A 15,233-nucleotide genomic window follows, 5' to 3' on the forward strand; every position below is an offset into this window, starting at 1 on the left:
AAATGAAATATTGTAAGGATATCTCAAGATTGCATCCCTGATAGTTTGGTACAGAGTTTTGTCAGCATATCGATGTCATAGGGACAATTGTGAATATCTCAGTTCTGAAATTCCTTTGGTTCATCCAAGACAGCATATTTTAACTTTTTGGTTCATTATAATAGTTTTAATAATACAGAGCTCATCCCTGTATCATCAATTTAGTTGCTACCGTCAGCTCCACTCAGTCCTCAGACAGGCCCATGGTGAGCAGCTGACTAATGGGAGTTCAGATGCATTGAGGTTAAAATGAAGTCAGAGAATTCTGTTTACTGATTGTTTACAGCTCTGCCTGAGTGTTGTTGGTCTCCTTTGTGTTTCTGCTCTCTTTTCTAGAAAAAATAAATATAAATAATCAATTTTTAATATTTTTCTTTAAAAATTTCTTTCATATTTAATTTTTATATTACCTAGCTTAACTGTCTATTCAGACTTAATAAACAACTGCCTGTTTTAATTTTTCAGACCCTCATTCACGTTGGCCAGTTTCAAGAAATAACCTCAACTTTACTTTTTTGTAAAAGTCAGTAATCGTTTCAGATCTGATACCTAGTTGGTGTACAACTAATTTGTTTATGATGTTTTCTCCAAATTTCATTTTCTTCTCTTAAGACTGTGTGAATTTTGTGGCAAAGAACTTTCTTTTTCTCACAGCGACTGCCTGTTTTCCAAGATGTATTTTGTTTCTATTCCCCCTGAAGAAAATGTTTTCTTTCAGGGTTTCTGTTTGATCTTATTTTGCTTTACCGTTTAATCTCTCAGTATGATTGTCTCTTACCTTTTTGGGATGGAATGTTTGCTTGGTTTTCTTATGTGGGGTTTGGGTGGGTTTCTTAGTGCCATCTATGCTCTCCCCAAAATTGTTTATGCAGTTTGGCAAGGTGCATATATCTTTATAGCAATACTGTGCCCAAACAGTTGAAATGTCAAAATATATGAAGAGCATGAAGGGCATATATTTTATAGAAAGCTATATATTTAAAAAACACAAACAAACAAACAAAAAGAAAAAAAAAAAAAACAAAAACAACAACAAAAAAAAAGTAGACTTTATACTGCTATACTTTATATTTTTGATTTTGCATTTGTATAAGTCAGGACTGCATGTGTTTTATTCTGGTCAATTGTCCAGCATGTACAATTTAAGTTATTTAATTTTTTTAGACTCTAATTAGGGAGCACTCCCTTCACATCTGTTTTCCACTTGGAATTTGTCCACAGTTTTCTATAGCATAAAATAATGTTCAGCATTCTCCTAAGTTTTCTTAAAGGCGAGCAGTGGTTTCAGTGTTCATATGAATTAGACCATCACAATTCGGGGAGCAGTTGTCACAGAGCTCACTTTATGTCCTCTTTCATAACCTTATGAAGTTGTTTGTTTGTTTTAATGTGCACATTGTTTGTGTGGGATGCCAAATTGAGATGATTATAGACACATAGCCTTACTAGCCTTGGAAAAAATGAAGATGAGTTAGAAGCAGTTTCCACTTACACCTAGAGTTGACCCTGTTCTCCATAAGGAAATAATCAAGAATCCATCCCTACTTTAATCTTGACTTTTTTCTTTTGACTTTTCTTTATTGAAACAATCACAGGAATTGTTTTTTGCATAAAGAGAAAAAGTGTAGAAGATTAAGTACATAATTTGTACTTGGGCAGGTCTGGGGTTTATGCCAAGCTCTGCTGTAGATCACTCTGATAGTTTGGGATGAAAGACTCCACTTCTCTTTGACCATTTCCAAATCTGAAAAATAAGCATTTACTTCACACTTCTTTGCCTGGCTAAATTAATTGTGGCAGTCTAGTCCAAAGAAGCTCTATTGACTCTTCTATACTCATATTAAATAGGGCCATCTAACATTTGCAGAGTGCTAGGCTTTTTAAAGAGCCTGTTGGGAACATCTTGGAAATGCTTAGATAGTCGGTACTTTTTATCATGCATGTGGTAAAGAACACCAAATAATCTATTTTTGTTTGAATCAATGACCTATTTGGAACTCCTATTTTAAAAGAGAGAAGGAATGATAGAAACACGTTTATACATCAGACTTCTTTTTGCTAAAAGACAAGCCAAAAAACAAGACAAGACAAATGTAATGTGGAAAGGAACATGATGAGTGAACAAATCTATTGGGAAAATGGTAGCTTTGGTCCAGACATTCAGATAAAATTACAGCAGTGTAAGTACCTTGATAGTATTTAGAAGAATCTCGTGGTGTTCCCTGGTGCTGGATGAGTTGAGTCAGTGCTGCTGCTGGCAGCCCAAGCTCAGATAGATTTTCCAGACTTCTGCCTTCTACTGTGTTTTACATATGAGCAAAAATGTGCATATTGCCATATACCCCATGTCTTCAGTTTGATAATGTTCTTCATAGTGTTTTGTGCTGGGGTTGCATGGCAAGATTTTGGTGAATGGGTTGGCTATAGGGTATGTATTCTGTGAGAAGGGGCCCTGTGTCTAATGGAGCCAATGCCATCCAGCTCCAGGATGGACCCACCACTGCTCAAGGCTGAGCCCTTCAGTGATGTTGGCAGCACCTCTGGAATAACAGAGTTAAAAAGGAATGGGGGGAATGCGCAGCAGCAATTGCAGCCAGGGAAGAGAGGAGTAAGAATACGTGGGAGAAAGAATGGGAGGAAGTGCTTCAGGCACTGGAGCTGAGGAGAGAGCAGAGCATTCCCTATCTCCCTGTGCCACTGGGGTGGGAGAGGCAGAGAAAATGGCAAGTGAAATTGAGCCTGGGAAGAAAGAAGTGGTGGAGGGAAGGTGTTTTAGATGTTGTTTTTAGATCTCATAACCCTATTCTTATTTGATTGGCAATAAATTATTACTTCCCCAAGCTGTCTGTTTTGTCCATTGTGGTACTTAGTTAGTGATCTCTCCCTGTCCATACCTTGACCCATGAATCTTTCATTGTATTTTCTCTCCCTTGTTCTGCTGAGGAGGGGAGTGGTAAAAACAGTTTCACTGGGCACCTGGCATCCAGCCGAAGTTGACCCATCATGGCTTTCAAGATAAATAAAGTAAATATCCAAATACTTTCATGGTTGAATTACTATGATAAAAGAAATCAATGTCAATTAATATAAACTGTGGCAAGCATTGAAAAGAATAATAAACAAGTTTTCTTGTGTATCTTGATGTTTTGTAAGAATTTGTTCACTTTTAATTCTGTAGTTCTGTCATAGAACATTGTCTTGATGAGTTTTTGCAAGGGTTTTAGATCTGTTAAGACTTTTAGATCTGTTAATCTTCAAATGGAAATTTTTATCAGCCTATTTTAAAACTGTGTATTGTCCAATTAAAAAAAAAATCTGCTGAAACTTGGATAATTTCCTGAGATCCATAAAGAAATTATTTCTTTAAGAACTTCTCACCTGTCATGCTATTAAGCTTTTATTACTGCTACTTTGTAACACCTGTACGATCATTTTGATGTTATGTTGAAAATAGTTAAAGCTTTAGTGGAGTCAAAGTAGTAGATTATTATAAAAATGAGAGGTTTTGGCAGATGATGAGTAAATAATAATAATTTATCATCATTAATGTGAGACATAGTCAACTACCAACCCCTTGCTGTCAGGAGCTGAGACAGCAATGCTGCCATGAGTGATACCTTTAACCAGTGGCTTCCCATACCAAAGTCATCACCATGTCTGATGGCCACAAATCACATGATGTATGCCTTACAGACATAAAGCAAGAGGGAGAACTTGCTGAGTTTCACAGTCAGAAAGTAACTTCTTTCAAGTCTTGTTCCAAAGCAGTGTGAGGTCATGGTATAGACTTGGGTGGCAGCCATGATTTGGCACCTTCAACCACCCTGTGACTTCACATTAATCACACCTGCTGTTATGAAGGACAGCTGTAACTAGTTAGAATTTTGTAAAGAATGTGTGGATTAACAGGTTTTCTAGTTGTTTGGTTGGTTTTTGCTATTTTTTTAATAGAGAGGTCTTCTCCCAGCTGCTAATAAAGGGTGTTGCAATGACATCTTCTTTGGCCCAGAACTGGCTGTTAACCTTTTTCATGCTTACTCTAGTTAGTATTGACTCTTTTTTTTTTTCCCTCCTTCTTAAATTCAGGGTGTTGTTAACATTTGAAATTAAACTGCACTTCTAGATAGTTTAAAAACTAGTATCACATTCTCCAATGTTGGTTTCTGTATCATGTTTTTTCCATGTACTGTTTACTTCCCAGTGGGGTTTCTTACTGTCTCCATTTGAATGTCATTGTTTTAAATAACTGACTAATGACAGATGCAGAGCCACAGAGCATTACCAGTTTAGTAGCACTCTCACCCAGGTGAATCTGTAGTTGTTGTCCTTATAGTAGTATATGCTTCTAATAACAGTCTTGTTTCTGATGAGATCTGTAGTGAGGCAGTTCCCTTTTTGTGCAGAAGTCTGTTGAAGAACGGAATATGACCTCTTTCCTGTTATTGATTATAACTATAGCAGAGAGGGTACAGAAAAAAGTCTTGGAACAGAAAGATTATTCAGAATACAACAATGGTCAAAAGTCTACATTTCATGTTCTCGGATTAATCACAGGTTTCTGCCCTGTAATTCATCCTGAAGCTCTACTGTCTCAGGCTTACTACCGAGGCATACCATTCAGCTCCTGCAATCCAATCTGCCTTGAGACACTCACTTTCTCGTTCTCACTTTATTACCTGCATTTTATGAAACAAGTTCTGCCCACACTGCTTCTGCCTGATGTTTACATTGCACTGCTCCTTCTTTTTACCCTGTGGTGCCAGCTCTCAGAGCCGTTCCAAACTTCTGACCTGTTCCAGCACATCTCAAAACTTGCACTGAGAATCTGCTTTTATCTTCGCAAGTTTGTAACGTCCATTCTCTTCGCAGTCAGTGCCACTATTTGCCAAGCTTGTCTCTCTTGTGTGGGACTTACATGTGTGTTTGATAATAGATGTTTTTAATATTATTTACAGAAATAACACATTATTTACCAAGATAGAATTTTTGAGGAGACTGTCTTCAGGTGGTTTAACTGTAGCCAACAGCAAGTGCCAGGCAGCTGCTTCCTCACTGCTGCAGCAGCAGGATCAGGGAGAGAATTGGAAGGATAAAAGCTAGAAAACTCACGGGCTGAGACAAAGACCATTTAATAGAGAAATCAAAAGCTGTGCACAATAGGAAAGCAAAACAAGGAATGAAGTCAGTGCTTCCTATGCCAGGCAGGTGTTCAGGCATCTCTAGGAGAGCAGGGCCCTATCAGACAGTGACAGTGACTTGGAAAATGCTGAGCACAATGCCATATGGTCTGGTATATCCCTTTGGTCAGCTGGGGCCACCTTTCCCAGCTGTGTCTCCCCCCAGCCTCCCAGGCACCCCAACTTCCTCACCAACATGGAAGTACAAAAGCAGAAAAGGCCTTGAATCTGTATAAGCCCTGCTCAACAATAACAAAATGTCTCTGTATTGTCAACCCTGTGTCCAGCACAAATCCCAAACACAGCCCCATGGCAGCCACTGTGAAGGAAATTAGCTCTACCCCAGACTCAACCAGCACAATAACTTAAAATTTCTCACTGGAAAGTGTGACTATGCACTGCTTTGTTGCTTTGTTCACTTTCCAGTGCCTCAGTTGCACACTGAAGGAGGAAGAATGTTCCTGTAGAAAGTACTCGCACATTCTTGCATAAAGGATAAGTAATGCCAAATAACACAAGAAGTAGCAGAATTATGTCAGAATAAAGATGTACAATTTTAGTATCTAATTAAACATCCAAGGGATGGGAAGGAGGGGGGAAAGTGTTATTCATTGTAAAGACAGTTGGCATTTCTTTGTTAAGTCTTTTTCTATATTGTCTATATTTCTAAAACATTTTATATACTGGAAAATATTTGAGGGAAAATAAAGTGAGCATGAGTTGTGCCAAAAAAACCCCAAACCAAAGCAAAACCAAAAAATCCATATACAGAAAAATGAGAAATTTGAGGGAATGTGAATATCGTGTGTTTGTTAGCTGGTGGCTATCAGTCTGAGTAGTATTTTGTGAGGTATTTTATTAGTATGAAGTATTTTATTTATATTAGTTTGTGAAGTATTTTGCTCTAAGGAAAAAAATATGGTTATTCCATATGGATTGTCATATATATACTTAAAGCCTTTCTATAAATACTTGAACTGAAAGACACCAGATGTTGCACAGAAGCTGCTGCTGCTTTCTGAACGTCATGGTATATTCTTTCAAAACCCACAGGAAGTAGCTAAGGGAAGAAGTGTATTAATTAAGTTCAGAAATAGATTTTCCAGCTATAGGAAAATCTCCAAAGAAAACAGCATATGATCTTCAGAAATGTGGGCTTTCTGTCCCAAGAATCTAGTGGCAGCATGCAGCACTGTCACATGGGTATCAAAATTCAGATTTCAAGTTCTTAGAGCTAAACTAGCCTGGAAATAAGCCAGTCTGTGGCCCTTGGAAATGGACCCATCTTTTGACCTGTCGCCTCTGGCCAGATTCTATAGACAGACTTCAGAGGGAACATTTTTCCAGTTTTTCTTGACCTGAAGAAGTAATGTTGTAGTAGCAGAGACTTGAGGGGAAAGGAAAGTACTAGAATTCCTAGATGCTCTACACTTCAAACTTGAAATATGGCTGACCACAGAGTATATTTTATAAGTTCTAAAACTATGGGAGAAGAATTACAAAATGGGATTTACTTTCCACTGGTTGAGGAAGATTTATGGCTGGCAAACCAATTAAATGTTTCTGCATTTAGAAGTAGTGGCTCTGGTTTATTTGTAGTGCCATCTTTTGCCATGTTTCCTTCAGACCAAAGCACTGAGAGTGACTCTCTTGCACTAGCAGTAGGTGGGAATTGCCCCCTCTGTCTTTATGCACTGGATATATAACTGTTTATAGTCACATGGTTCTGCTGGAAGAAAAGGGACATGCAAACAAGTGACATTCACCACTGAGCAGTCTTATGTGGATCACATCAGCTGCTTTAAGTGTGAATTGCTGATGTGTTGTGTATTGTGTGTGTCATGGTGGTTTGACCCCAGCCGGCAGCTAAGCACCCAGCAGCTGCTCACTCACCCTGCCCCTGTGGGATGGGGAGAGCATCCCAAGAACAGAAATCAGAAAAGCATCTATCTTAAGAAAAAGACAGTTCAAGGAGGAAATCAAACCTGTATGTACAAGAAAAGGATAAGAAGGAATTTATTCACCACTTCCCATCACCAGACAGATGTTTAGCCACATCCCAAAAAGTAGAGCTTCACTTCACATAACAGTTTCTTGGGAAAATAAATGTGATAACTGCAAATATCTCCCCATACCTTTTTGTTACCTTAAGCTTTTATTGCTTAGCATGCCTTGAAAAAGACTTGATATCCTTTTGGTCCATGTGGATCAGCTGTACCGGGATGTTCCTTGCTTATGGTAGGGGCAGAGCAAGAAACAGAGAAGGCCTTGATTCTGTGCATGCACTGCCCAGCAGTAACTAAAACACTGATGTGTTACCAGCTCTAAAATGTTTTAGTCACAAATCCAAAACACAGCGCCATCTTGTCTACTATGAAGCATGTTAACTTCATCCCAGGAGAGAGCCTGTACCACTTCTACTCCTTGGTGTCTACCAGGTAACTCCTGGGGCTTGGACTGCATGTGCTGTGGTGATTGCTTGGGACAGGAGAGGCAGCATGCTCTGTTGAGTTGGTGGCACCAAAATCAGCTCAGGTTTGGTCACAGGGCACTTGTCTGGTTTGTTATGAATATCATCCTCTGTTGATTCTGGTGGCTTCTGCTGTGATATTTCCATAGCACAAAGGTGAAATCACAGAAACAATTTGAATATGTACCCACTGCAGTACCACTGGGAGGAAGAGAGAAAGGTATGTCTTTTTGTATGTCTTTTCCACTCTCTCCCAGAGAATTCTACTGCAGACTTTAAGAAATCTTCCTGATAAAGGTGTGCTTTACAAATCTGTTGGACCCGCTTTTCCTTCTTTCAATAAAGAAGATAAGAAAAAATGAAACAAACAATCACACAGGAAAAAAAAACTGAACAGAAGACAGAGCTGTATTAGAAAAAGTCTTAGATACCATTCATTTTGTTTTTCAAGCAGAGTGATGACAAGAACCTGAAAATAAGAGCTTTTACAGTGTGTCATACCTGTGATTTCCAGTATCAAAAAGAGGAAGTCAGAATAGAAGCAATTCCTTCTTTTCTCTTTTTTTTTTTAATTGAAGTAAGATCATATTTCTTCTTTGAATCAGTTCGCAGAGTTCCAGTATTCTACCACATCAAATTTAAAGTTGTTTGTCTTTATGGTCAAGTTAGACCTTGCCTTTCAATGGTTTACATGTATTCCTTCAGTATCTGCTATGTCATTTTGCCAACTTTCATGGCTTCAATACTGTAATTCTTGCAAGCTATTGCATTCCTTCAAGCAGAATGCCTTCTACCAGTATGATGTTCTTTACTCAGTGAGTTCATTAATTTTCTTTGCTCTTGTATGAAATATATAAATAAATATACAAATAAATGTCAAATCAGTGAACAATGCGTCTGTTATGCTTTGAAGAAAACATAAATCTTGTTATCCCTGTTCAGTACCTGAGAAATATCACGTGTTGTGTGATTTCTGTCAATGTTTAGGCAGGCAGATTTTAATGCATTTAGCATGACAGTAATACATGAAAAATAAAATACTTGTTAGTGTCATAAGCTTTCTTCTTGTTCAGTTCCTGGTGAGAATCACATTAGTATGCGTTGTAGCATAACTGATACAGGCCTGTGTAAGTTGACTGTTCTGGTGACTTCATGCCCTTGAATTTTTCTTGTGCAGCCAAACTGTACTGCAGCTGAGCGAGCCATGGCAAGACTTGCAACACACCCCACCTTGAAGCCCAGATTTGTTGAACTTAAAGGTATGAAACATTTAATTGAATTTTTTATTTTATCTGTAGCTTACTGGTGTGTTACCTTGTTCATTTGTATTTCTGACATGAACAAAAGTAAGAAACCCACAAAACTAAAAGGCTCTGTAATTAGCCTAACTAGCTGCAGTGAACCAAGCCACAAACTTCAAACCATCTCTATGGCTTGAAATTTATATGGCTTTATATGTGACTGTATGCAATATGACATTTATTTAATATAGGGTATTGAACAAACAGAGCTTATTATGGGAATTCTAAAAATCAAATAGATGTAATGCAGTGTTTCTAAATTAAATAGGAATATAAATGGATCATTACAACTAGATTTTCAAAGGCACCTAAAAGGTTTTACAAATCTCTTTCTTAATTTTCCCTGAAAACTGTCCTCAGAATCCTTAGGATATCTTTCCTGGTTATATAGGATTTCTGTTTTTCTCTTGAAACTGTAGTTTTCCACCTAAAATTAAAATAATGTTAAGAAGGGTAAAGTCTTAGTAGTAATGTCACACAGTTACTTCATTAATAACAGAGCATACCAAATATCCATTTAATTTTATAGGAACAAATTAATATTAGTTTGCAGTTTTTGCACACAAAGTGTACGTGTGTGTACAAGTGTACACTAAGTGAGCATGATTATCAGCTGCAGATTATTTTTTGAAAGAGAAGTTCACAGTTTAACTCAAATTTCATAGTGTATTTATTGAAAATATTTTCAGCGTTTTTCCTTCACTTTTGTTGATACTGTATTCTAAGGTATCTCTTGTCCCGTGTAAGTACTTTGGTAAATACTTCACAAGGGCATTCAAAATATGCTCAATACAACACATATAGGTTGCAAAAATGTTTTATTGTACAAAAATAATTCATATGTAGCTGCAACAAAATATTTTTTTGCCCCATGTACAGCTGCTGTTAAAGCTTTTAAGGATGCAAGGAAGAACCCAGAAAAAGCCACTCCTGTAAAAAAGGATCAGTCAGAAGAAAAGCCTAAATCGGCACAACATTCCAATAACAACTTGGATGACCAAGCTTGTAAGCGGCCTCAAAAACAGCAAGGATGTGAACACAAAACAAAACCAGGCATGAAAGTAGAAACTGACAAAGTGGTTGAAGAGCTCTGTGAGAGTGAATCTGAGCAGAAAACTGTGGAAATGGAGAGAGTGTATGCTCCAGAAGAACCTTCATTTCAGGCAGTAGAAATGCAAACAGTTACTCAAAACAAAACAGGAAAGAAACTTGACTATCAAAAAAGGAAAGAAAATATGAGTATGAACAAATTAAATGTGATAAAAGAAAGAATTGATGATAGTGACCAAGAGCATCCCAATGAGAAGGAATACTTTGATGATAGTACTGAAGAGCGGTTTTATAATGAGTCATCAGATTCTGACAGTGACAGCAATGATGATTTCTTCATTGGAAAAGTAAAAAAGAAGAAAAAAGTAGCAGCAGTTAATTTTTCTTCAACAAAAGAAAAGGGTAGTGTTCAGAAAAATGTAATGAAAACAGAGAAGAGTACAGAGACAGGGACAGGGCAGGATTTGATCATGGAAGAGGGAAAGTCACTTGCAAAAGCAAGCAAGCTGGAGTCAGTGTTCTGCAGTTCTTTATCTACTACCAATCAGAAATCTCAGAACAGAAGGTAAACCTCTTCCCCATGTTACGTTCTCCATTCCTTTCCTCCTTCATGGCAATGGAAATGTGATTTCTAGTTGTGATTTCTAGTAATTCTTACTAAACAAAGAGAATTTCAGCCCATAAAACCTTAGACCATTTTCACAGAAACTACTCACTAGTCTTCTTAAGCTTTCTTGACAATTTTTTGTATTCATAATAGCACTGACTTATGCATAGGATTCCTAACTAGATCTAAACCCAAATTCAATCACTTCTGAATACTTTTCTTTCTACTTCTTTATTAACATGGGTGGAGCAGTATTGAAGAAGCTTGCATGTTGTGTTTGAAGTTACTCCATGAGTGTTTTGGTGATGATGATTCTTTATTCACAGGTGTTTGTAATCTTACAATTTTATTGAAAAATCTTAATTTCTCTTTTTGTTTTTTAGAAATACTAAACACCAGCCTCTCAAAAAGGAAAGAACAGGTATGTATTACTTAACCTGGTAAAAGTAGGAGAGAAAAAACATTTTGAAATTTTTTTGCCTCTGCAGTCTATTCATGATGGGATGTATTTGTTTCTTTCCAAGTTTGTGGCACATATTTTAACATTTGTTGTTAAAATGGTCAAACTGCTCAGCTTTCATTTTAATCTGTGGATATTGTCTGCTATTTTCTATATTTTCATATTAAAAATACTTAACACTGGAAATGCTTTTCTATCTGTCAAGCAGTTAGCATTACTTGTGCACAGGTAAAGGTACCAGATTGTTATATGTAACTAGTTCCTTATCTCAAGTAATTTCTTCAATAATTCCTGAATGTGGAATATTTTATTCAGTTTATATTCTGTGATACCATTTTGGAGTTCATTAGACTGAGGTTATAATTCCAGTCATAGTGAGTTACATTGTGTAACAGTCATTGGTTTATTGTGAAGAAAAAAGTTTACACTGTGCTGAATGCTTGTCTACACAAATTTAGAGTTTAGTCAGTATTAATAAATGTTAACTATCTGCAGCCTACCGAGTGGCAACTTAGCAGGCTGCAAGATGAAGAAATCTTGCTGTGAATATTCAGATAACTGCGTTCCCCATGGCTCATTATGAAATTTTTGAAAATATCTGCAATCCCAAGGTAGTTTGCCCGCTTTTATGAAGGTTCCTGATGTGGTTAATGTTTTGTTTTTTACTTGCACAGGTTTTCTTAAAAATGAAACAAAGCTCAAGAAGAAACCATTTGCAAAAGCTTCAGGGGATATTAAATGCAACAATAAGAAAGCATCTTTGGAGCAGCCTCTTCATCCTTCTTGGGAAGCAAGCAGGAGGCGCAGAGAGCAAATGTCTCAAATTACAGCATTCCAGGGGAAAAAGATTAAATTTGATGACTAGACTATACATAAATGGGGTTCTAAGAAAAATTTTTTTGCAGCTACTGTTTGAACATCTTTGTTGTACTGTCCTTTGCAACCTACAAAATTGCAACTATTATTTACCATCGAAGAATACCGAGATTGTTGCATTCATTCTCCTGTCTGGTGATTAATGTAATGGCCATTTGGTTCGTAAGTCCCATTATGCAGTACCACCATTCATGAAATATACCCTGACGTGAATAAAGGGTTTTTAGGAGCATAATTTGTGCCCTATAGGAATAGTACACATTCTCTGGAGAGGAGTTTGGAAGGGTTTGTGGGTTTTGGTTTTTTTTATATGTAAAAAATTGTGCTTTATATGAGAATTTGGTTGTCAGAAGAAAGGTTCTGTATTGTCATATCTCAACTGAGACAAAGTAAAAGATTCTTAAACTTGAAGAGACTTTATAAATTCATCAGTGTATCAGGTGGCTGGAAAAGTCAATCCATTTTAAGCATAATATGAAAATTTCTGGAGAGAATAAAATATTGTACTTTTAAATTGTGATCTCTGTCCTCTGATTATACTGCCAATTTGAAGAAATGAAGAGGTGTCTTTAATACTTTGTTCTGGTAGTTATGTCTGGATTGTTGAACATATGTGGCTTGTACTTTCTGAATGAATGTGAAAACGTGAAGAAACTTTGTACATTAAGAAGCATTTGACTTTTAAGTGCCAGTCTGACACTGGGAGTTCTTCTGATTAGACAATATGACAAAAAAAGTTCATTGAATACTTCTTCAAGTGCTTTTTCTACTACCTAATTGAAAGAAATTCTGAACATGTAATTAATCTTTAATAGTGTTGTTTATTTAAATATAGTTACCTTTCATAATCAAATTAATTCATAAACTTGGTAAATGACTGGACTGTACTATTCATGTAGCATTTCAGGATGCTTGAGGAAAGCCCTGCATCACCCCAAAGGCCCATCTAACCTAGTATATTTGAAAGTAGTTAAAAAATGATGATTTAAGAACAGAAGGAGCACACAGTGATACATCATGCAACATCCATCTCTTCAAGCTTCCAGTTTTACGGCTCAGTGACATCTTGTGATATTGTAGCTTATGGAGTTTAATAATCCTTGATCAATTTCCTTTCTTCAGATTTGTCTGCTCTTAAATCCCTAGAAACTTGTAGAATATGTCATCCTGAAAGGTGTAGATAGCCTTCCTATGTACTACAGTCCGAAAAAGCCTAGTGTTTTTCTGTGCCTCCTGGGCTGCATTAGAGAACATTGCCAGCAGTATGAGGATCCTTGCCCTGGACTAAACACAGATAATGCTATATTATACACATCCCATCTTGTGTTAAGTTCTTGAAGACAAAACCTTCAAGTTGGTCTGTTCTGTATTAATATTTAGGCATGGTTTGCCTCACTTAGTTAGGCTTTCTTTTCTATATACTGCACAAATGTCAGTATATGTAATACTGCCTTTAATAGCATTGCCTCCCAGAGGAGTGAGAAATTCAAACCACCTTCCATTTCAAAGTGGTTTTGTTGCTGTTATTTTCACTGTACCATATGGAACAGTATTGAAGGCCAAAAGTTGCAAAATGAAGCACAGAAAAATGTTTACTGTGGTTTTGTAGGGTTATATTTCACAGAAAAAGCCATGCATTTACCTGCTTTCTACAACCTTCAGGACTTTCAGATGCAAATGTTAATCCTTAAAGCTTTAAATACAACAAGTAAATAAATCCTAGATGAATGCCACAACAAACAAAGGTTTGGTATGTGACTTTTGTGCTTCCTGTGTAAGGCAAGAGAAATGTATTTTGGTAGGTGTCATCAGTTGTAACATTATTTTTCATGGACTACTTAGCTTTCTTTTAGCAGATGAGTACCCTGTTTAAGGATCAAAAACTTAAAGATTGCAAATAGTTTGAAAAAAACCTCAAGACTTCAAGGAGCCAGTGTTCTAAAGTGCTTTCTTGCATGTGCTTAAAAGATCTAGGAGCATTGGTTTATCTTGGCATTAGACCAAGTTTCTTACTGCATTATTACAGCTGTAATTTGTGGCCACAGAATTCTCCCTGAAGGAAGCCTGACTTATCAAAACATCCCTTTTTTTTTTTTTCTTCAAAAATACTCTGAGCTCTTACTTTAAAGGAAATAAAACAGATAACATACACTGAACATGAATGAGAGAAGAGAGATTAGGATACTGGCATTACTTCATGTTTTAATGGGTTACTTCTACTTTCTGCTGGTGCTTAGTGACTCACCTGGAGCACAGCCTTAATATGTTATACAAATGAGTAGAGATGGTGGAGACCTGATAATGTCTTTTACAAGTTACTGGGCAATATGTGTATGAACTGATAAACCCAGTGAGCTTGCCTGGAGGTTGTTGATAAAGTTTAGAATGTTTTCATTATAACAACACAACATTTTCAGCATATATGTGATTTTAACTTACATCATATCTGTGGCACTGTTTAGACAGAGACCTCTCACAAAGTACTAGCAATTCGTTTTTATAGTGACATTTTTATAGTTACTTCTTTCTGTGATGATTAGATTTCAAAATGTTGAGAACCATGCTTTTCAGTTCAGTACCATACCATAGAAGAAATGTCTTTAGCCAGGTATGTACTGTCAGATACTACTAGGCTGCTTCAGGTGTACAATTTCTTCACTTCATGCTTACCAACAAATCAATCTCAGATTTTTTCAGTATCTTTTAAGACAGTCATCACTAGTTTAAATGTGATTGTTGTTTTTTGTTAATAGCAAAGAGGTGTATTATTGATGGGACCATTTTGTAGACTTCCAAAAAGGCATGAATATTTATTTAATCAGTTTTTATGGAATAATTAGATCAGAAAAAATGGGGCTTAGATGAAAATTCGGTTGGAGCTGCTTTGTGAATGGTGGTAGATCTACTGGTGGTAGATCATTTTGTGATACTAGGCAGGTGGTCAGATGTAAAAGTGCGATAGAATGGGGCTAGAAGGCACGTGGGAACTAGGAGATGCTTTATTTTCAATAGATTTGAATATGCTTTCTGCAATTATCATATGCCATTTTTATTGCATTTTTGTATTTGCACAGAAGCTGATCCACTCCAGATTCTCTGCTCTGGGAATAGCACTTGAAGAAATTCTCAGTTTAAAGCTCTTAGCTTTAATAAGTAGTAGGATAGGAAATACTTTTTTAATAGAGAAGCATTACACAAAGTGGGTTATATCTGAAATAATTCTACATTTATTTTATGGATTTTAAAAGATATT

At 36.6% G+C, this 15,233-nt stretch overlaps 1 protein-coding gene across 1 annotated transcript in view; it reads left to right on the top strand.

The window, feature by feature from the left end:
- The window catches only part of SRFBP1 (serum response factor binding protein 1), a 66,934-nt gene extending 54,434 nt beyond the window's left edge, over positions 1–12,500 (top strand). Inside the window, exons 5-8 of the mRNA XM_041484173.1 lie at positions 8,864–8,945; positions 9,867–10,602; positions 11,028–11,065; positions 11,779–12,500. Coding sequence (XP_041340107.1) covers positions 8,864–8,945; positions 9,867–10,602; positions 11,028–11,065; positions 11,779–11,969 — 1,047 coding nt within the window. The 3' untranslated portion in view covers positions 11,970–12,500. The remainder of the gene's footprint in view (positions 1–8,863; positions 8,946–9,866; positions 10,603–11,027; positions 11,066–11,778) is intronic.
- The last annotated feature ends 2,733 nt before the right edge of the window (positions 12,501–15,233 follow it).

The sequence above is a fragment of the Pyrgilauda ruficollis genome, unplaced genomic scaffold, assembly GCF_017590135.1.
Source record: "Pyrgilauda ruficollis isolate IOZ18807 unplaced genomic scaffold, ASM1759013v1 scaffold64, whole genome shotgun sequence".
NCBI lineage: Eukaryota > Metazoa > Chordata > Aves > Passeriformes > Passeridae > Pyrgilauda > Pyrgilauda ruficollis.